At 39.8% G+C, this 21,756-nt stretch overlaps 1 protein-coding gene across 1 annotated transcript in view; it reads right to left on the reverse strand.

The window, feature by feature from the left end:
- Window positions 1–21,756, reverse strand: part of CHAT (choline O-acetyltransferase) — a 38,294-nt gene that overhangs the window by 14,747 nt on the left and 1,791 nt on the right. The window contains exons 2-10 of the mRNA XM_071438733.1: window positions 20,376–20,520; window positions 13,804–13,995; window positions 11,821–11,939; window positions 10,345–10,398; window positions 8,658–8,838; window positions 7,491–7,668; window positions 2,943–3,112; window positions 586–686; window positions 262–390 (exon numbers count right to left, since the gene is read on the reverse strand). Of these exons, the coding sequence (XP_071294834.1) occupies window positions 262–390; window positions 586–686; window positions 2,943–3,112; window positions 7,491–7,668; window positions 8,658–8,838; window positions 10,345–10,398; window positions 11,821–11,939; window positions 13,804–13,995; window positions 20,376–20,438 (1,187 nt within the window). The 5' untranslated portion in view covers window positions 20,439–20,520. The remainder of the gene's footprint in view (window positions 1–261; window positions 391–585; window positions 687–2,942; window positions 3,113–7,490; window positions 7,669–8,657; window positions 8,839–10,344; window positions 10,399–11,820; window positions 11,940–13,803; window positions 13,996–20,375; window positions 20,521–21,756) is intronic.

Consider the following 21,756-nt stretch of genomic DNA (forward strand, 5'->3'; position numbering starts at 1 on the left):
TATGGGTAAGCTGTTTTTCCAGTGGTTTTAGAGTCCCTAATATTTACATGGAAGGAAACAATGGTAATGCAATTCCTGAATACAGACAAGTAGCTCCAGCCCATAAGGGTCCTATCCTGCCCAGAGATGCTAGGTGTGTGCAGTTAGGTAAGAAGAGGAGGAGCAGGAAGGTAGGAGGCCCCCAAGGAGGGAGCCCATGAATTGTGCTGGGTAGTTCCCAGCTTGCAGTCATGGCTGAGAAAGATGAGGCATCTGTTCTACCTTTGGAGTTTTTCTGCTGCTGATGCCAAATGTGTCTGAATATCAGGGGAACACTTCCATCTCAGTCTCCGTGGAGCAGGAAGCTCACTCACTGAATCAGCTCGGACTAATTTCTTGGAATTTTCTTTCCTGTTGGTACGTGAGACAGAAGTCATTAAGGTCACAGGAATAATCCATTTATTACACACTGCTCTTTTAGCAGGTGAATTACTGCTTTTCAACTGTTTTAAGTGTCTCAGTGCCCCAGTGCACCTGGGGAAATTTGCCATGGCAGAGGCTTCCCAGGGGCTGGAATGGGTGTAAAATGTACAGAAGGGAACTCACATGTGCTTGAGCAGGTATTCAGCACACTGCACCATGACGATGCCATCGAAAGGGGAATGTTCGCACACGGTCCCGCAGAGTCCGTCTCTTCCTACCACAAACTAAACAAGGAGAAGGATAGATGCAGCATACACAGGGAATAAGTTGTGTTCTGGGTAAGTTATCCATGATGGAAACCTGACAAAGGTGTTATTGTTCCCCTGTGGTTTTCTTACTGCTCATATTAGGAACTTCCTTGCCCTATAGATCAGTGGGTGACTTACAGATTTACTGCAGGAGACTTACTTGTTCTGTGAAAGGTATTGCACTGAATTCCTTTCATGCTGAATCCTGTGAGAATTTAAATGTTAGCAATTCCCAATAGAATCTGAAAATTTGATTTAGCATCTGCTTTATAGTACATAAAACCCATCAATGCAAAGACAGGCCAGGGTTCTCCTTCCACTTTTGAGGACAATAAAACATCTGTGTCTGGGAAATCCTTAGGATCCCATTTTATTACAAAGCATCCTTATTTGATAGCTTTCTCATAGCTTATTTTGAATATTTTATTTTTAAATGCTTTCTTCAGTTCATTTCCCTCTTATTTATCTTTATTCTTAATTTCATTATGTACACATGGCACTGCTGGTGACAACCTGCTGCACTCCAGTTCTGTGATACACCCATGCAATTTGCAACTTCTGCATCTCATACAAAAGCAGATGTCTAGGCCAATACTGCAGCTTTCCTGTCCTTTTCCTGGGCTTTTCCCCACACTTGTTTTGAAGTGCATTTGGCTGGACTTCCCTCACTTAGCTCTCTCTTGCACATTTGTATCACATCCTGCCTCCCTGCTTTCCATGAGGTTTTCAGAGAGTGGGCATGATGCAAAAAGCTCACCTGGACATTTTCTGAACCCTTACTGCAGAGGTGAGGAAGAATATAGAGAGAATGGCTTCCTACATAATCTGTGTTTGCATAAAAGGAAATGGGATCTTATTTCCCTAAGAATTTCTCTTCACCTTTGAACTACTTTGGCCTGAATACATCTGGACAGATTAAGCTCTCTCACACTCTATACAATTTTATTTGCTTTCTGCTGCCTTATGATTGTAGACAAAAAGAAAATGTTGTTTATTCTCATCTGCTTGAAATATCTCAACACTTGACCCTGCAAATAACAGGTCTCTAACTCTTCTAAAGACATGTGGTTTGTTCTTCAAAAGAGTCTGCTAATAATGTCATTTGCAGTGGCATTAATCAGAACTGAGTACTGAAATGTATTTGCTCTTGGGTAAGTTGGTGCAAGTGGGAGAACAGATGGGACACAGAACAGAGAGCTCAGTTGAGCTTATGGATCAAGATATTCTGGCCTTGGTCAGGTACAGATTGTGGGATAAGCAACCATAGATATGAAAAGAAGAACTAGGGAAGTACGGCATATACAGCTCTCAAGTTTTTTGAAACTATGTGGTTTTGTAAGGCTGCCAAGTAACACATACAGTAGGCTGATTGTGTAACTAGTAGGAAATTGCTGCTTAAGGATGTAACTGCTTGGGGCTACAAAAATATAGAAACTGATCCGTGAAAACAATAAAGCACCTTCAACTTCTTTCTGCCTTGACTTCTCACATCCCTCCCTCAAAGTCCCATCTCTCAGTTGTGGCAATTATTTTAGGGGTTTCTCTTTTCATGTTGCTGTTCTTAGACACAGCAAGAGCAAAAAGCATTATGCAAGCAATGTATCAGTCAGGGTTTTTTCAATATTTCATAAGGTGTCAACATTGTTGACAGTTGGGAGATTAATACATCACTTCACTCTGGGTCTATTGCAAAGGGTGGAAATAACAGTGCAGTGCTTTAAAATATGATCAAAATCTGATGGGGAAAAAGGCTGGAGAAGGCAATACTTAAAGAAAGTCTCACAAGGATGCCATTAAATGAGTAAACAGTCTGTTAAGTGAGGATTTAAACACGTGCCAAATTATAAGCAGTAGCATTTCTAGGATGTCAGGAAAATGCCTAAGAAGGGGAAACAAAGAAAAATATTGTGCTTTTATTTTTTTTCATTCTGGGATACTAGGCCAGCATTTTCATTCCATTTGACTCAGTGTATAAAAACGTTTTGTTTTTTTATATCCAATGTCTGCCTACTCATACATCCGAGTATCTGTGTTATCTCAAGAGCAAAGGGCAGCTTTGGAACAGGTGGAGGTGTTCCTGCTTCCCCTGCTTTGCAAGGAACAGCCTTGCTCACACCAAACCTGCCCAGGCAGATGCTGGCACCACCTTCCCCTCTTTCCCCCACCTGACTCTAAGTGGTCCCCACCATCAGGCAATGTGCAAGCAATGTCACAGTGCTGAAAGGTTTTTACCTGCATAGGTTTGTCATACCAGCGATTGGCCCCGTTTTTATGGTAGCCCCCTCCATGCAGCATGTGAAGGGCCATGTTTGTGTTGTTGAGTTCCACCCCACTGGGGCTGTCCAGGCACACCAGGCATATGCACCGTTCAATCATGTCTAGAGAGTCGCGGTTGGTGGAGTCTGGGGATAGAAGAGTGAAATGTTCACATCCTCTTACCTCTGAGTACAACACTGACTGGGGAACCCTCTGCCTTGGAGAGCACTGCAGATCTGACCCTGACTGCAATGAGCTGGTGTCTGCAGAGCTTCTCTCAGCAGCAGATCATCTCAGTGCTAGGGAACATTGCACCAAGGCATTAATTCCTGCGTTAACTTTTGTGACTCTGTGTATCTCTCACATGATTCAATAATAACCACTTTCTTTTTCTGCCTTTCATTTCCTTGAAGTAATTATATTACAAAATAGATCTATTTTACTCTTAAAGCCAGCATTGCTTACTTATTTTATAAATAACAGTGACAGAGGACAGGTGGAAAATAGAAAATTTCAGAGCTCACGCTAGTGCTGCAGTATTCTGCTCTGGAACAGCAGAGCTGAGAGTGTTTTTGTGTTGTTCCCTATGAAAGCCCTTTTCAGAACAAGGAACAGCAGGGTCTATGTTGTTTTTGTCTTATTGTATTAAAACCCTCTTGTCTGTCCTGTCTCTGATCATTAGCTTATATTGCCTACATCATGTGAGGAAACATGTGTGGATGAGGTTTTGAGGTTTAGTTTTTGAATGTGGTTTTGCCAAAATCATGGGTTGCCATGTTACACTGCTCTTCTGTCACTACTGTACTGCTGAATAAAATGGGCTTTTCTGGAACTCTTTCTCTTTCTTTTCCCTATCCTGACACTCTTATATGGTTGGACTGCTGGGCATATTTTTACTTTGTCCTCAGTGCTTCCCTCCTTATTTATGGTATATTTATGTGTTTCTCAGTTTCTTTGTCTAACTCAGAAATATTACAAAGGCTCAGGGTTTGTTTTCATCTGAAGAAGTTTGAAGCATAGGACATATTTAATTGTGACCACTTCTTACAGTTCCTCATTGAAAAGATAGAAGTGTGCAACCTATAACAAGAACTTGTTTCATTTAGAAACATATAAAATAATTAATTGCTGTTATATGGTTGTTAATAAGATCAAAGGAGAAAGGGCTTTCAAGCATCAACACAAAATTCCTTTTGCTCTTAACAGATCAGCTTTCATCCTCTGGCTTTGCTAGATTTTAGTGTAAATGTAAACTTGTTTCAGGATGTTCTCAACAAAAGATATCAATTCAGATTGATCAAAACTTCTTTCAAGTCTAGGCTAAGTTCAACAAATACATGCTCAATTCAGAGAACTATTTTAGCTGAAAGAATGGAAAAATATTTAAAATTAAGCAATTCTGATTTGCATTTGAAATATGGGGCCATTTCAATATGTGCATGTTTTCAAGGTTTGCAAGTATGTAAAGTGGCTGATTGTCTGAAAGAGCAGCATTTTTCATCATAAGAAATAATGCACCTTTCCAGAAGGAGTAACGTAGGTTAGTCAAGAGCTAGAAAAAACCCAGACACTTGTTACCATCCAGGTTCATTCTTCAGATGCTGAAAAAGAAACCAAATTTGCAAGAAATTAAAAATGTGTCAAGAGAAGAAGAGGCAAGTGATAGCAGTGGCTGAGAAGGAAGAGGGGGAGCTGTGGCCTTGTGCAGGCTATGGTAAGGTACTGCCTATTGCTGTTTGGTGGCTCCTGCAAGGCAGCATTAGCAGCTGGGGCCCAAGGGACAGAGATGGGCAGTCTGACTTCTTGCAGGCTCCCTGGGGACTTCATGGAGTGCAGAGTGTGCTGTGTCCCCTTGCCAACAGAAGAGTCCTAGGGAAAGCAGCTGGAGCACCTGCCAGCTCCTACAAAGGCTTGAGCCAAGAGATTGTGTTTGATGGGGCGTGCAGAGAGGTTGCTGCCCTGCAAAATGTAAACACCAGTGTCCCTTGGGAGTATCTTCAAAAGCATTCAGAATCTTTAGAAGAGAGAAGACACATCCCTGTCTGCTTGGCTGTAAAGCTTTCCTAGTATCTCACACTTGCAGGGCTGACTGTGTAATTGTGGTATTTTTTTTCATTGATGATCTGGGTGCATCAGTACAAAGGCTGAAAAGATCCTTGTGAATGGAACTTGCCTGGTATATGTGAACTTCTGGTGCTTGCAGACAGGCATCTTTGAGGAAAAACAGCCTGGCTAGTGATTTACAAACTGCTCACAGCTTGCTCAGCATTCTGCTTTCCGCTGTTTGATAGGTATATATATATTTCATTGTGGCTGCTACCACGCATCTTTGACAGATATGAAGCCCTTAGTCTGACATATGGCTTCAGGGTATCTGGAGTCTAGGTATTAGAGTGAATAAAATTAAGCTGTGCCAGAAACAGAGAAGCAGGGGAAAGATGCCTTTACAGAAGGAAACAAACATATCCAGAGGGCTGATCAAACACTGAAAAATTATCATGTGAAGCAGGCAATAAATTGCATGAGAAGTCATGGACCATGACTTGGAATTGAAAATATATGCAGGAAGAGCTAAAACAAAAGAGAGTACGACCAAGCCTAAAGCCTGCAAGACTTTTCTTCCTTTCTCACGCACAGTTGCATTGAATTGGCCAGCCAGCTGTTGGTTGGCTAGATTTTTTTAAATTTAGTCTTAGAAAGAAAAATATGATAAGGCAGTTTTGAATCAAATTCAGACGTAGTATGCATGGGACTGTAGCCAGTCACTTCATACAGAATTCACTTCCTATACTTAGGAAGAGCAAGCTAGTTCTGCAGCCTGAAGGCAGTTACAATGCTGAGTGTGTTTATAAATCAGTGATGGCTGGGTTTATTACAATATCTTGGACATTTTCTCACCTAGAAGACCTGTGCTCTACTTGCAGGTCTGTGCAGGCCCATGGATATAACTCCTTCATAGCCTCTGCAAAGCACTGCACAGGTTTTCTGTCCCAAAGCATTCTCTCTTGCCCTGCCCAGCACAGACCAGCTGTGGAGTGACCCTTTCACCCACATTGCTTCCCAGATTCTCTTATTTATTGTTGCAGGAACATTTCACCATCACAGATTAGAAAGAAAAGGGCTGTTAATGATCACACATCCATGTGTAACAGCAATACATTCACTTATATAGAAGGGCTGTGCTAACCTGAATGGTCTGGGAGGAGATTCCTGCTTAGATTAGAGAAGGCTCACATCATGGTGCTAGGAGGGTTACTGGTGCAGAATCTGGTTTTTCAGCTGCATAGCTGAGTTGTTTGCCTTCTGATTAAAACTTATATTTTGGGAAATGCCAGGCAATCTAAAAACACTACGGAGAAGGTTTTGCTAGTTTTTGTTGATTTTTCTTTTTGTTTTCCTTTTGGATAATATAGGTTAACAAAGATATTTTTGCTGGAAGTTTCAAGGCATTGGCTGTTCTACTTAGTATGGCATGAAAATAAATGATTAGGTGTTCACCTCAATTTTCATTAAAATAAGTTTTTTTTTTGTTTCCTCCTTTAAAAAGAAATTATGGGAAGAGGAGGGGAAAGCTTAAAGATGAGACTAATGCTATAAGTTATTGCTGAAATAATGGCCAGGACTCTCTGTGTGTGTATCTGTACTAAGTTTTATAATCACAGATAAACTTGAATAAGAAAAGGGGAATCTTCCTTAGGATGATAAATTTATTTTGAGACTATTGGCAACTCTTGTATATTCCAGGGCATTAGTAAAACAGCAATATTTTCTGTGGCATCGCTGAACTGGAGATAAAGAGATGAGTTAATGTTTTCTTCCCGATGAAAAAGTAAATACTTATTGCATGTAACATGGCAAAAAGAGGGCATTTTTATCACTTAGCCTCAGGATAAAATACATAAGGTGTGGTGTGATGTGATGTGATAGACGTCACTAACCCCATCCTTTATTGTCATCTGTTTCCAAGTTTGCCATTCAAGTCCAGAATCTGAGAGAGCTAAATGCTGCCTGTTGGAAAGGAGAGAGAGAGCACTGGTGCCATCTTTCCTAGATAGTTAAGAATTGGTTGAATCAGCCCTGGTACCTTCTCCATTGATTAGAGAAAGTACACAACTAGATTCAATAGGTGTTTAACTTGCAGCTGCTTTTGTTGGATAAGATCAATAATATCAAATAGTTGCCAAAAGCTAAGAGGATACATCATTCCTATTGGTACAAAATGGATATAAAGAAAGAGACAAATCACAAAATCTGACATAATGTAATTTATGCAATGAAAAACAAAGAATGGAGTGGGAGTTATTACATGGCATAACACTTAAACATACAAAGCCAAAGGGTCAAGCCATTTCTGCTGCTCCCCTGGCAACACACATCTTATAGAGTTTCCTACTGCTGGAAAAATTCAGCAGTGGGGTTGCACATTCAGTCCTGTGTTTGCTGTGATGTTTGCTCTCAGCAAAGAAAGGCAGTGATGGTGAGGAGGAAGATGATGAAGAGAAAGCTGAGGTTGCTGCAGCTAACCTTTCATAAGGGTCATCCTGGCCTCTGCCCACTCTGTTCTTCCGTCTGTTGTCAACAGGCCAATTGGAGGCAGCATTTCCTCTTCATTCTCTGCCATTTTTGCTATCTTTTGTAACTGAGTGAAAAGATCTCCCTCACTGAGACGACGGAAATTAATGACAACATCCAAAACAAAAAACTGCAAAAAAATTACAGAAGTCAGAAGATCAGTCAGAGGTGGGTTGGACCCTTTATGGTCCAACATTTTGCTGTCACCTGGGTAGGTGTTGAGATGCTGAAGTCCTGCCTGGAGAGCTAGGCCTGCATGCAGTGCACTACAAAACCACTGGGGAATGAATGGCCCAGGACTCAGCTCTCCTGTGTTTTAAACCCATGTAAGGCCAGTTGCCATAGGGGACTTATATTGTGTGTTGGACTCAAATAAAATACACACTATTGGAATAAGCTTTAAAAACCTTGGAGAGATAAAATCAGGCAGTATGTAAGTAATTTTCGTGGTTCTAGAGAATCTAGAAAATTTCCTGTGCTTCCTGGAAAAGCAGAAGGCACTTCACTGGAAGCTACTTCCTCATTCCAAGAGCACCTGCAGGCATGGCTCCAGTACTGCAAACAGTCAAGCTGTGCTCTAAGTGCTGTGCCCAGGGAACAGACTCTGCTGCTCTCTGGTAATTACTGGTTGGGGCAGATTCACTCTAACACTTCAGTATTTCTGCCTGCACCTGTGCTGACTTCTTCAGGCATAGCTTAGAGCCCCTACATGGTGTCTATCAATATAGGTGTGATGGTGGTATAGTTGCCATGAACTTGACTGGGCCAATACTTGACTGTCATGAGAAGAGCATTTCCAGCAAATGCACTCTAATAGGATTCTTTTTTCTCTGTGGTTTCATCACTGTTTATTAAATATTTTTGTTTGAAAGAGAAGGCAAATAAATTCTGCCACATTCCTCCTTTCTGCATCACTGTACTTGGAGCATTATGTGGTCCAAGGACAAAAATGCTGCAGAAGCATCTTTTAGAAATATCAACTGCAAATGCTTGGTAAGAAGTGAGCTCATACATAGCACACTAATTGCATTTCTGAACAGAGATTAGATTAGGCTCTTCTGGAGTGAAGTTAAGCAAATCAAGAAATATAGAAAGGTATGAAAAACAAAATGAATTTACCTGATTGTTACAAGCAACAATGATGTGCTCTGGTTCTGGCATTACATTGCTTTTCTGGGCCACGAGGGTGTCTTTGGTAAGTCCTGGAAGACGATAGGAAGAAAAGAGTCCATAGTATTGCTTCATGCAGAGAGGATGGCCAGACAGCTGTCCACGAGAAAAGTCAGTAGGTAAAGCATGGCTGCAGAGAAAGAGAAAAACAAAGCCAGAGGAAAAGAGGGGAGAGAGACAGAAAGGAAAAAAAATCTTATCTGTCCTTTGTTCTGTTACAATTAGATCAGGTATAACACAAATTGAATAATAAAATGAGATTACAGTGTAAGGGAAATAGATGAATTCCCATACCAAAGTTAAATACATCTTTCCTGGCAGCTTCATGCATATTCATTAAGCAATTGCATTATCATCTAGTGGAAATGGAAATAGCAGGTCACAAGCAGCTTTGCCATGTGCGTGGGAAGCCTGACTAGCTGGGACCCCAGAAACCTGGCAGGATGGAAGTCAGCAGAACAGCTGGGAAAGAGCAGCACCTCAAAGAAAGGTACTGATGAAATTCCCTGCAAATCACAGCAGTCTTGCACTGTGCTGACTGGTTAGTGTGTGTGAGAGGGCCTTCCTTGACAAACACGAATGATTTGGGCAATGACTTGTTTTCCACAGGTCCTTACTTTTGTGCTAATTTTCATTTAGACCCCCGGAGTAATATGTGCTGAAAACCTATTATTTTTTTGATTGGAAGGTAGGTGAAACCAGCATCTCTTTAAAAGCTTCTTTAGTGGCCAAGGGAAAAAAAGAAGAATTATCGCAGTCACAATTATGATTATGGATTGTAAAATACCCCACTGACACTGCAGCAGGAAATAATGGAGCTGCTGGTCAGGAGAGGCTGCAGAGACCACAGGAGGAAGAAAATCTTACAGTGCAGAGATTTTCCTTCTGCAAAAGAGGACTAAGCTTCCAACTTGTCAGGCAGGGGGAGGGGTAAAGAAGCAGGCAAGGAGGTTTACTCTCATACAGCTTATGAGGGGTAATATTTTATGCTAGTTTATCTTGGTCAACCATGACTTTAGAACTGTTGCAGTTCCCAACTCTCAAATTCTCTGTATCACTTATTTCCTTGTACAGGTGCATTATACATATATGATTTGAGGAATCATGTATTTCCCCAGTGTATTCAGAAAGTAACAAGAGCATAAGTAGCTTATTTTTACTAGCTACTGAGCCAGCCTTTCTGTGGTGAGACTTCCCTCCCTTGCTGGGATGTGTCATTCCTCTGGGGGGAGGGAGGTGGGACAGTGTTGTTGCAAATGGTGAGTGCAGTATGCGGAGAGTGCCAGGAGAGGTGTGCAGGCTGTGTAACCACAGTGCTGCTGTCCTTTGGGAGCACAAGCTTCCTCTTGTGTTCTCAGTAACTCTGTTAGGCAAATTGTCTGTGCCCTTTTGGGCTGCACGGTGCCTGCCAGAGTGATGACTGCCAGCCATCAGAAAGGATCATTCTTCAACCTGTTACACTGCAGGAATACAGCAGAAAGGGCATAAAATATTGCTGAAGCACTTGCCCTGAAGCATGCTGGAGCCCCAGCCCTTCCCCATGGTGGAGAGGTGCAATACAGCCCAGCTTTGTACTGAGAGCAGCCTCGAATCAGAAGCCCTGTGGATACTCAAGCTCTCCTTCCAAGCCACTTACGTGTCCAGTAAAGCTTTGTAGTCTTGCACTCCTGAAATGAGATTGGCAGCAAACCTGCAAGTAGCAGAGAGAGTGACATCAGTCTTTTGTCATTTGGCAACACTGGCTGTTTCTGGGAGACAGAGGATAGCCCCAGTGATTGATGACAAAGCATAAGGAGAGAAAGTCTTCTGGCTTGGCAAGAAGAGCTCCCTGCCCCCACCCAAAACCTAAATTAATTCATGTCAAGAGAAATATGAAATCTCAGAGACAGTCCCTTCAAATGGTTAAACAGACTACCACAGGAGGAAGCCTGAAAGTGCTTATTTAGAGAATGGGAGCAGAGACTGAATATTTAATAGAATCCTCACATGGGTTTCAATATCAATACTCATAACCTGTCCAGCATTAGAGTACTTCCTGTCCTAAGCAGATATTCTTTTTGCAGAGCTGTGGACAGGTGTATTTTTTTCCTGACATTGTCCGTTTGCACTGTGTCAGAATGGGAGGCTCTGAGAAAAAGATTTCCTTGTTAAAGCATGTGCATTAGAAAATGCAAAGTGGAGTTTTTTTGAAAGCTGTGTGCACAATAAATTTAGTAAGTAATGAATGAAAGCATTTATAGTTATGTTTAAAGTAAAAAGATGCATTAGCTGTCTATGCAAAATTTTAAAATAATGCATATTTGTTTTAAGGTTCTGGCTGTTTTATAATAGCATAAATTCATATGCAGTTAATTATTTCAGTAATGAGCAGCTAGAGAGTGCTAAAAGCAAAGAGGAAAATTGCAGTGTATGAAGGTAGATTTTTACTGGTTTAAAAAGGAAGAATGTTTTGGCAAAGGCTGAAGAATGGAATCCTGTTTTAAGGGTGTCTGGAGAGGTATATTCTGTGCTTGGCTACATGCTTACCTTCTCACTTTTTAAATTATAGTAATTGCCTACAACAGCTCAAAGTAGAAAGATCAGTTCAGAGCTGGGACTGATGGGCCTGAAGGAAGCAGTGTTCTTGGAGAAGAATGATTTCTGAATTCTTATTCTTAGATCCCCTGTGTTTCTGGTGCCCTTTTGTGCATCTGAGAGGGACAATTTAATGCCAGCGTGGCCTTTTCAGTTTGCAGGGTGGCTACGAGTCATAATGAAGCCACGTTAAGGATTATTTTCCTTGAGACTGTGTGTCAGAAATTAGTATTTTTTTTTCATCACAAAGTGGTTTACTTGAATCATATACAGTAAAATCTTTGTAAATATTCCTTAAAAATATAAATCCCTTGGCATTTTTTTAATGCAATAAATGTAATAGTAATGACATCTTTCTTTCTGAATATCAGTATGAGTTACCCCAGAAGCACTGTCCTCAGTCAGCAGGCCTTGTAGGAAATCACTTTAATGGCTGCAGCCCTTATTTTTTAATGAAAGTTGATTGTCTTTTTGCAAAAAGCTGTACATTTAAAATATCCTTTCATTTAGCAAAAGCTGCAAAGTCGTAATACATTACCTCAGCTGGTCATTTACGTCCTTGAAATGCTGACGAGCAAAAATAATTGCAGGGCTGGAATTGACTGGAAGAGCCAGGCGGTTGTTGAGGTACATGTCATCCAGCCAGTAGTGAAACACCTGAGGGAAGGGGACACAACGTCTTAAAGCTGCCACAGCACACAGAAAAGCAGTCTGGGGTGAGGGGACAGTGCCTGGTGCTCCTGGTGTCAGCCATGGGCTCTGATTAATGGAGCTGCTGAGCATTTTCAGTCTGGGCTCTGTGACCTCAGCTCAGCAGAAGTCAGCCATAATTCCATAATCCTATTTCTCAATCAATGGCAATTTACAGTGCGTTCCATTAAAAACTACACAAGCTCCAGATTGTGGTGCTTTGGGTATTTTGTTGTTTGCTTCTCTCTAAAACCAGAAAATATTTGAATACAACATGTTAACTCTTGCATAGCAATTAGAATATGTTTAAGAGAGGGCCAGGGTTTTACCAGTGATGCCTTTTCTCAGGGGGTCTCAAATATTTGTGAATGATGCCAAGATGCTCCATTGCTAACCATCAGATATTGTCCTGTAGCAAGACAGAGCAGGAGAAGAATTTCCCAAGCCTAATGGTTTAGTCCTGCAGTGAGTAGCACATAGATAGGGCCCCTGGAGAATTCCCTTTGTGTCCACTGACACAAATGCAGATTGTGGATTCTTGACCCAGACAGACACACCTTAAATTTCTAACCATTTTTATTGAAAACACATATGAACAGTAACTGCATTCCTTTATGTCTGAGCAGAGATTGAAGAATCATTACTTGGAAAATGGAGGCTTTCATAAAAAGATCAAATGGCCTTTCTGAGAGGGCAAGCTTTGCATATGGTAACTATAAACAACATCAAAATTATGCAAAAATAATTACAAATGCATGCATCAGTTGAAAAAGTTTTCCTCCGAGATATTTCATTGCTGTTAGAACAGATGCTTCCCCCACAGTCTCTGGAGTCTTCAGGAGAACATGCAAGAGATATACTCCTGGCAAGTTAAATTCAAATAAATCCATTTCTAATTTACCTTAAGAATCAGGTATTTATTTTAACAGTCAGTATTTAAAACTGTCACAATTTCAGAAAGTGCTTATGCAGCCTTCCTCTGTAGTTTTCATGCTATAAGTGCTCAAATGAGCAGTTGTCTTCTGGAATATTATTTATCGGGAACACTTTTTAAATGCTGGTGAGTTTAGCCACCATGAAGTTCTGTGATCACAATATGAAAATAAGATTGGGCAGCATTTAGTTCACAAATTAAGCACTGCTTTTAAAATGAAAGCACTGACAGCACTGGAGCCTTTTCTCCCTGACTGTAGCAGCAGTTGATGGAGTTTTTTTTGTGTCACACGAAAGGGAGAACCAGAATTCACTGACATCAGTAACAAGCTTGCAGGGTTTCACTGAATCTATAGAATCATTTTCCTTGTTGGAATGGATGGACTTTGATAAAACTCTAATTTTCAACTGCCATATTCTAGCATAGTTAATAAGGGCAGGATGAACTGCGACTTTGTGGAATGGTAAAATCTACTTTAGCTGTGGCTTATCTAATTTGCCTGCCTTGGGAAGCAGAAAGCTGAACTTTTGTAAAGGCAAAGGTCTCAGCATGGTCTGTGTGATAGATGTACATGAATATACATGCATGTGCATATTTGGCAAAGTCACTCCATTGGTATAGTGTGACAACAAATGGCAAAGACTAATACCGATAATGAAGTGTTCCATTCCAGAATAATTGGAGTAGATCAGGCCTTTGTGTAGATGGCTGTGACATGGATTTTGACATAATTTTAAAAATCTAGCCTATTACATCTGAAATATTTCTTTGTCAGAATGACCCCTGTTTGCATTGACCTGCTGAAAGAAAACAGTGATTGCATAGAGAACATCAGAAAGAACTTGTAAATAAGCATCACCAAACACAGCAATTATTTTTTCTACTGCATTTGCTTACCCAGTTTATTGTCTTTTCACTTCTTTCCTCAAGCATTTTCTGCAAGGATTCCCCCAGGCCTCCTGCAATTCCAAATTTCTCCACAATGGCCTTGGTTTTTTTAAATTGCTCCTCTGGCACCAAGTGCTTCATGCACTGTAGGTACATCTGTAAGGTCTGTTGCAGTGGTGGAACTGGAAGTTTTGGCACTTCCTAGTCATTAAAAAGAAATATATATTGGTGAGTAATTCTACTTGTTTCCAATCTGTCCTCTTTTGTTTTCTTATTTTTCTTTTCTTCTGTTGCTGATTAATATGTTACATCCCTTTTAAAATTAATTTATTCTGTTTTAGCAGTTGAGAGGCCTGATTACTACAAATGTACTGGTTGTAGGTTTTCAAATGGATAGAGCTGTGGACTAGTGGAAAATTATCAAGGACATTATTCCTTGGTAAAAATTCTAGAAATCCTAGGATGAAGAGGCATATGCAAGCAAATACCCTGAGCTAAGCTCTAGGAAATCTGCAAATACATTACAAAATAATAAAATAATATCTTAATGTATTTCATTACTAAAGAAGTTGTGATTAGCTTTTGGTTAGTAAAACCATAGGTTAATACTTGTCTGGTTGGTAATATGAATGGTTATACAATGATAGAAGTAGAAAACATGCAGGTCTACCTGTTTATTAGTACTGGTTATGTACAGTCCTCAATAAGCTTGTACTTTACCCTGCCAAACCTCTGCTGTCAGTCAGTCTGGAACCCCCCTGGAAGGCTTGATAAAATGTTTCCATTTATACTTCCTTTATCCTTACCCTGTTTGGAGCAATAGTATCTGGGAAGAAAAGAGTTCCATGCTGTCCATGCAATTACGTTTCCTTTGTTTTTAAATTTAGAATTAACCAAGTGAAGTGTAATTAGTAATTTAAAAGCCAGAGCAATTATTGGGACACACAGGACTTTGGACTTGGTTAGCATAAGAAATTTGATCATCAGGATGCCTTGGCAAGAACAAACAGAACTTTGAGGATTAAATCAAGACTAACTGAAGACTGACTGAATCAAGACTGACTAATGAAGACCAACTGAATCAAGACCTACCGAAAAAGAAAATTACATCAAGACTTCTGCACGTAAGAGATGTTGTAAAATGTATAAGTTTGTTTATGTGATGATTAAGCCAATCATTGTAGTAAAAAATTATTAGCCATCCTAGAGTAGTATATAAGCATATGTAGTCCACAATCAATTTGGATTCTGACCAGCTCTCAGTCTCCCCATTGCTGACAACTGGTGCTCTGAGTGAGAAGGAACAGCCTATCTGGCTGCAATCGGTGAGCCCCTGGAACTGATCCTGACAGTGAGAGAACTGCGTTTGGGCCAAGCTGCCTCACCAAGAGAAGCCCTAGAGGGTATCACAAATGCAGCTTGTTTGGCCTTTCTTAAGGTTCCTGATGCAAAAAAACCCTAAACAGTCCTTCATAAATATCAAACAAGGTCCACAAGAGCCCTATATGCAGTCTGTGGACAGATTAAAACAAACACTGGAGCAAGAGAAGCAAGAGAAGTTATACTCAAACTGGCCACAGAAAATGCCAATGAGGATTGTAGTCACCTTTTGAAATCTTTGCCTTCTGAACCTGAGCCCACTTTACTCCAAATGATACAAGCATGCAACCACCTGGGAACAGCACAACACAACCACGGCAATCACCCATCAAGTCATGGGGCAAGGCATAGCGGATGATTTTGCTGTCCTGAAATTAACCCCTGGAAAAGAGCTGGTTTGTTTTGGCTGTGGGGAGTCTGGACACATTAAAAGAGACTGCCAAAAAGCACAGAAACCCAAAGCCCCGGGTATATGCCCTCACTGTTGGAAAGGCCCTCACTTTGCTAGTCTGTGCCGTTCTAAGTTTCACCAGAATTGCCAGCTTTTACAGGGGAACTCATCTTGGAGTGCAGAGCAGCACTGCACAACAACACAAATCCCACAGCTGACACAGCAACCAGGAGCAGCTGCCAACTTCCAACAGACCTGCCCACTGGACAACAGTCACTGACCTGTGTGCAGCCACCCCAGGCAGCACAGGACAGGACATATCAAACAATATCACAGTAACATTACTCAATTCATCTGTTCATTTGCTTCCCACAGGAGTTTGCTGACCACTGGAACAGCATATGCATGCTTTGATCATAGGCAGATCATCCACCTGGATAACAGGGTTGTTTGTTCTCCCTGGGGCTATTGACTCTGACTCCCTTGGGGAAATTAACATCATGGCTTGGACCCCCCAGCTGCCCTGCATGGTCCTGGCCAGGAGCCATATAGCCCAACTTGTACTTTTCCTGGCAGCACCCCTACCTGCACCCCCAATAGCTGAACAGCAGGGAGGGGGGTTTGGTTCCACAGGGGTCCTGCAGACTTTTTGGACACAACATATCACATCTCAGTGTCCCACGTGCCAATGCAAAGTGACTCTGAAAGGCAGGGATATAATTTTAACAGGACTCCTTGGTACTGGAGCAGATGTGACTTATGTCAAAGAGGGAATGGCCCAGTGATTGGCCATTACTGTCTGTGCCTCCAGTGCTCTCGGGCGTGGGTGGGAATAGTCAAAGCTTGCAAAGACAACACTTGGTGCACATTGCAGGGCCTGATGGGCAGATTGTCACAGTTAAACCTTTTGGGCTCTCTGTCCCCCTGGTTTTGTGGGGGAGGGATGTGTTGACACAGTGGGGAATTTTTATGCATTCAGATTTTGTATATGAGTCATTAGGACCTTTGAAATGCTCCACAATGGTCTCTGGCTGAAGTGCCCCAGCCGCTTTCAAGCATTGGAAGGAGCAGGCCAGCTATCAAAGGCGACACTTGATACAGACCTAAAGCCCTGAGGGACACTTTGCCTTAGTCAAACCAGTTATATTTCCAGTTACTTGCCTTTTTAACAATGTATTTTCTTGTGAATTTTTCTGTACAGCTATTTAGAATTATATAATTATTTTTTTATTGTTTTAGCCTTCAATGTTTATATCCCATTACCTTTATTAAGCCAAACTTAAATCTATCATACAAGCAATCTTTAAATGCTGCTGCAGGGGGTGTGTCCCCCACTGCCTGGCACCAGCCAGCATGGTTTAACCTGCACAACATGCTGAAGTTATAGCACATGAAAATACCAACTGATGCTGCATACTATCCCAACTCTATTAACATTTACCTTCTAATTTTAGTAACTTGTGATTTGTGATTTTTAACAGGATTGTTACTAGAAAAATTCAAAGGTGTTTGTGTAAAAGTGGTATCTTCCTACATATTAATAACACAGCAAAACTGCATAGTTCACTGAGAGTAATTAGATAAGTCGTAAATTCAAGATTCTTTAGATCACATTCAAGACAAACTTTGAACTTTATTTGTAGTAGTTATTTGAGACTTAACTAGAACTAGTACATAAAACTCCACTCTCAGCTTTATTAAATGCTTGCTTTTTACTCCATAGTTTCAGTGAGGTCATTTTATTATAAATTTTTCAGAACAGATGTCATATAACAGTTAAACATCAAGGTAAATGACAAATTTTCAGTAACTTTTTTATAATAATAGAGTTTAAATAAGTTAATTCTTGTTAAGATTAATTTTTGTTTAGTCTCAGTAATGTTAACTTTAATTTCTTTTAAGTATATTTTTGTTATGTTTTACTGAAGTTAATTTTTAGTGACGTTAATTTTAAATTCTGTTGAAGTATACCTGTTTAAATTATAAGATATAATTTCTTTACTATACAAGTGAATAACATAAAGCCTAAATGAATTTTGTCAACATTTGCTAATTTAAATTATGAGATACAACTATTTTATTATAGAAATAAGAACAACTTTTGCTATTTTATTTTTATAAGTAGTAATGAAGAATGAGTAAAAATTTCATATTATGACTGCTATCAGTTCTGATCTGTTTAATGCTTTGTTTTACTACTATTTAGCTAAAGAAAGAATGCCAAAGCTAGCTGATTTACAAACCTTCACATATTGTTGTATAGCTATTTATAAGACATATATTATTTTTCTCACTACTATTACTAAGAGGTTTTTAAAATATATTAAAGAGGATTTTAAAATATATTAAAGAGTTAAAGCCTGGACCCTGGCCAAGTCCTAGCCTTAACTAGTAGAGAAATAAACCAATAAAACCAAGTGTTTTCTACATCAAAACTATACTCAAATCATTCTGACTTGCCAAATTTGGACCTAAAATGGCTAAACCTCTTTTTAAAGGGAACTTGGAGGACTTACCCTCCAAGCCCTAACTTTAAAAATGAAGCTTGCCAATTACTACAGAGTCTAAGTAATAGTACAATATTTAAGAAATTGATAGTGTATTATTTTAAATCACTATTTAATCACTATTTACCATGTTCTATTTCTCATGGGCTGCTAACTGTATATATTATGTGATTTATTTTTTACTTAGTATAAGTTCATTGTTTTTACTTTTATGTTTATTGTTTTACTTTTATATTGCCTTCATAATAAGAAACACACATGCTATTAAAAAAACAAAAAAATTAAGGGGGAATATAGCTCCTCCAGAACTTTATACTAATATTTACACAAAAAAAAATTTAAAGCAAATCCAATCAAATGAAATTTGACACCTTTACCTCCTGAAGCACCCTTGGAGCCCCAAGAATTAGAGCCCCTGGGTTCTGTGAAAATGGATTTTTTGTGTTAATTTTAAATACATGGAAAAAATCAGTCTAAAACTTTAAAAATGTTTCTCCCTATCACCTCGTGTATAAGAATCAAACCTTTTGGTGCAATTACACTTCTTGCAATCTTTCTAAATCCAGTAATGTCCCCCCTGCAGCTGCCATCAGGAAAGTTTTTAGTTTATAAAGATAAAGCCTGAGCCTTTAGTGGCTAAGGTTTTTAGCTAAAAGATTCTTTTTAAGACGGGTATGTACGTGATGATTTACGTAATAATTGTATTAATTGTGATACCTTGCTTGTTTCAATGTGTGCAGAGATTAATTAATAAGGCCATTAAAGGAGTGGTTTTGGTTGAAAAGAGAAGAGGGAGATACGGGGACACACAAGACAGATGATGGACTTTGGACCTGGTTAGCATAAGAAATTTGATCATCAGCATGCCTTGGCAAGAACAGACAGAACTTTGAGGAATAAATCAAGACTCACTGAAGATTAAATCAAGACCTACCGGAAAAGAAAAGTACATCAAGACTTCTGCAAGTAAGAGATGCTGTAAAATGTATAAGTTTGTTTATGTCATTATTAACCCAATCATTGTGGTAAAAAGTTACTAGCCTTCCTAGAACAGTTTATAAGCATATGTAGTTCACAATCAGTTTGGATTCTGACCAGCTTTCAGTCTCCCCATCTCTCTCTCCATTGCCAATAAGCAATTTTGGGGGCAGTGGGAAAACAAAGCAAGGAAGTAATTCATGGAAGACTGGGAAGTTGCAAGAGGCTGTGATGCTCTAATTGTGGTTCCTCAGGGAGGGAGCTGTGTTGCCTAGTTGAGAAATGGTCAATCTAATGCAGCTATGCTTGTCCATTAGTGATTAGTGTAGGCCATAAACTTTTGGAGGCTTTGTTTTTCTAATTTGATTTTTGCCCATCTCCTGAAGTAGGCAATGTTCAGATTTTTTTGCTAGTTCTTGCTGTAATGGACGTTCATTTTAGTAGGATTGCAGTGTGATTTTGGGTGGAAAAAAGGATTAGCAGTTACCTGTTCCACCTGCTGCTCAGAGTTAGTCCAGTGCATGCAAGGAGGGAGGGTGTAGAGGAAGTGCTCTGAACAGCTGGCAGGGACTGGGTGTCCTCTGATTCAAGTACCAGCTCTGCCTTTTGACATCCACAGAAAGGTCAGTGCTGCATTATGTTCCCTATCTAGAAACCAAAGATTTTAGATACTCATGAAAAGTGTCATAGGATTACCTGTTATTCATGGAAATGCAAATCCAATTTAGCCTATAATACACACAGAAATCAAAGAATGGCAATTCTTCAGTTTCAAGCTGTGTTTGGTCAAGACATATTTCTTCTGTCATTGATTTCTTGGTCATTGGAAATAGATGTGCTAACTAGTATTTCTTTTTGATACCTGGCTTTGGCCCTATCTTTCTGGGTAAGGTTCCTGTGCAGTTCATGACTCTGCTTAGGAAAAAACCCTGGAGGCTGACTATTGACAGGCATGCACACCCAACACCTTCTAAACCAGTGTGAAAATTAATCATATATGATAGCTTGATAGTGCTGTACTAGCATGAATAATTTCATGCCATCTCTGACTTTGCACTATAAAAATATTTGTTGTATAATAATATTTAATTTGCTTCAGTAATTCTTCAGAGGATGTTGGGAGAAAGAGTTTATTTGGATATGAGAAGCACTAGTGTTAGATCAAGGTTTCTGGCTATAAACTGTTGCAGGATAACTGGTGTTCCCTGAAATGAAGAAATTGGCTCTAGAACAGAGCTTGGGTTACAATTATGATATTAATTTACAGAATTAAAAGTTGTTAAGTCATTGTTTTCCTTTTTGTTTTCCCAGGAAGAGTTACTTACTCTTTCATCTTTACTGCATGTATCTTTCTCTTTCTTCTGCATGTTTTTTTCTAAGTCAGGCATTCCTGCATTTCTTTTGGTATCTTTTGTTGAGGACAGAAATTGAAGTCACCTGGGGGCACTTAGGGAGCCTGATGCCTCAGTTCTGGAAATAGAAAAGATTTAAAGTCCTGTCAGTACCCATTATTTATAACCAAAATGTACGAGGGGAGTATTCCCTGTGCAAACACACACAGAAGCTTCAGAATGCAAACCTGAAGAGAAATAGAAGTACAAGATTCAAAGTAGCTAAACTGAGCCCTGTGGAGATTGCTCTGACATTCTGTTTGTCTCATTTTGCTATAAATTTATTTATTCAGAACTATCTGATGCTCATAAAAGGTCCCTTCTCAGCATGGTTTATTTTGTCACTGCAATTTACTTTGCAATTTATTGTGGCATAATCTGTGTGCTTTGTATTACCGTTATATGTTAGCTGGAGGAAAGAGGGGACTTTTCTTTGAATGTACTTAGGTTGACACAGGTAATAGTAATGTTGCAGTTTTCTATATTAGAATCTTATATTTCTTCCCCTTACCATTTTATATGAAAGCACCACAGCCTTTAAATGTATTTTTCATGGCATTGCTCCATGGGTACAGTGAGGTGCTGTGCTAGAAGATGTAAAAAGGAGCTTGATGGAGATGTGCCTTTTCCCTCTGCAGACTAGAATCTCACAGGGTACCAGTGCTTTGGGGCATGGGTCTGGGGGACCCTGTGAGCCTGCCTGTGAAGGCTGTGGGAGGACTGACAGGGGTGCTGTACCCTGGGTTTGAGCTGTTTTGTAGAGCAGTCTTTCAAATAGCATATACTTATCCAGGGAGATGGCTTAACCTGCTAAAAGTCACAGAAGTAATCTGTGACAGAGCAAGTACTTCCACTCGTGTCTCTCTGGTACTGTGCTTATCCTGGTTTCACTTCTAAAGATGCTTCTTCACTCCTTTTCTGTGCAGGGATAGGCTGACATGCATATTTCTTCTGATATACTAGTGACTGCACCAAGTGATTGTCCTTCAATTATGACAGTACATAAGTACAGCTAAAGCAGAGGGAATTTTTTGTGTTCAGTCAGATCTTGATGGATTAGAGTTTTTTTGGTTTTCTTTTAATTACTTTGCACCATGTGTATGCAAAATATAAAAGACAACGTGTGTTAACTATATAGAAAATAATACTTTTCTGTAATCTTTGGAACTATTACATTCAGGGCACTGAAATTATTTCTACAACAGCTTTTAAGAACAATTTGGATTATACTCTACAGTGCATGAAAGTGAGTTGAAGAGTTTTGTTTAGCAATAGGCAGAGATGGCTGTGGATTATTCCTCTACTAAGGAGTACT

Source organism: Agelaius tricolor, unplaced genomic scaffold (genome assembly GCF_023055355.1).
Source record: "Agelaius tricolor isolate 1412-34295 unplaced genomic scaffold, bAgeTri1.0.p SCAF_13, whole genome shotgun sequence".
Lineage (NCBI taxonomy): Eukaryota > Metazoa > Chordata > Aves > Passeriformes > Icteridae > Agelaius > Agelaius tricolor.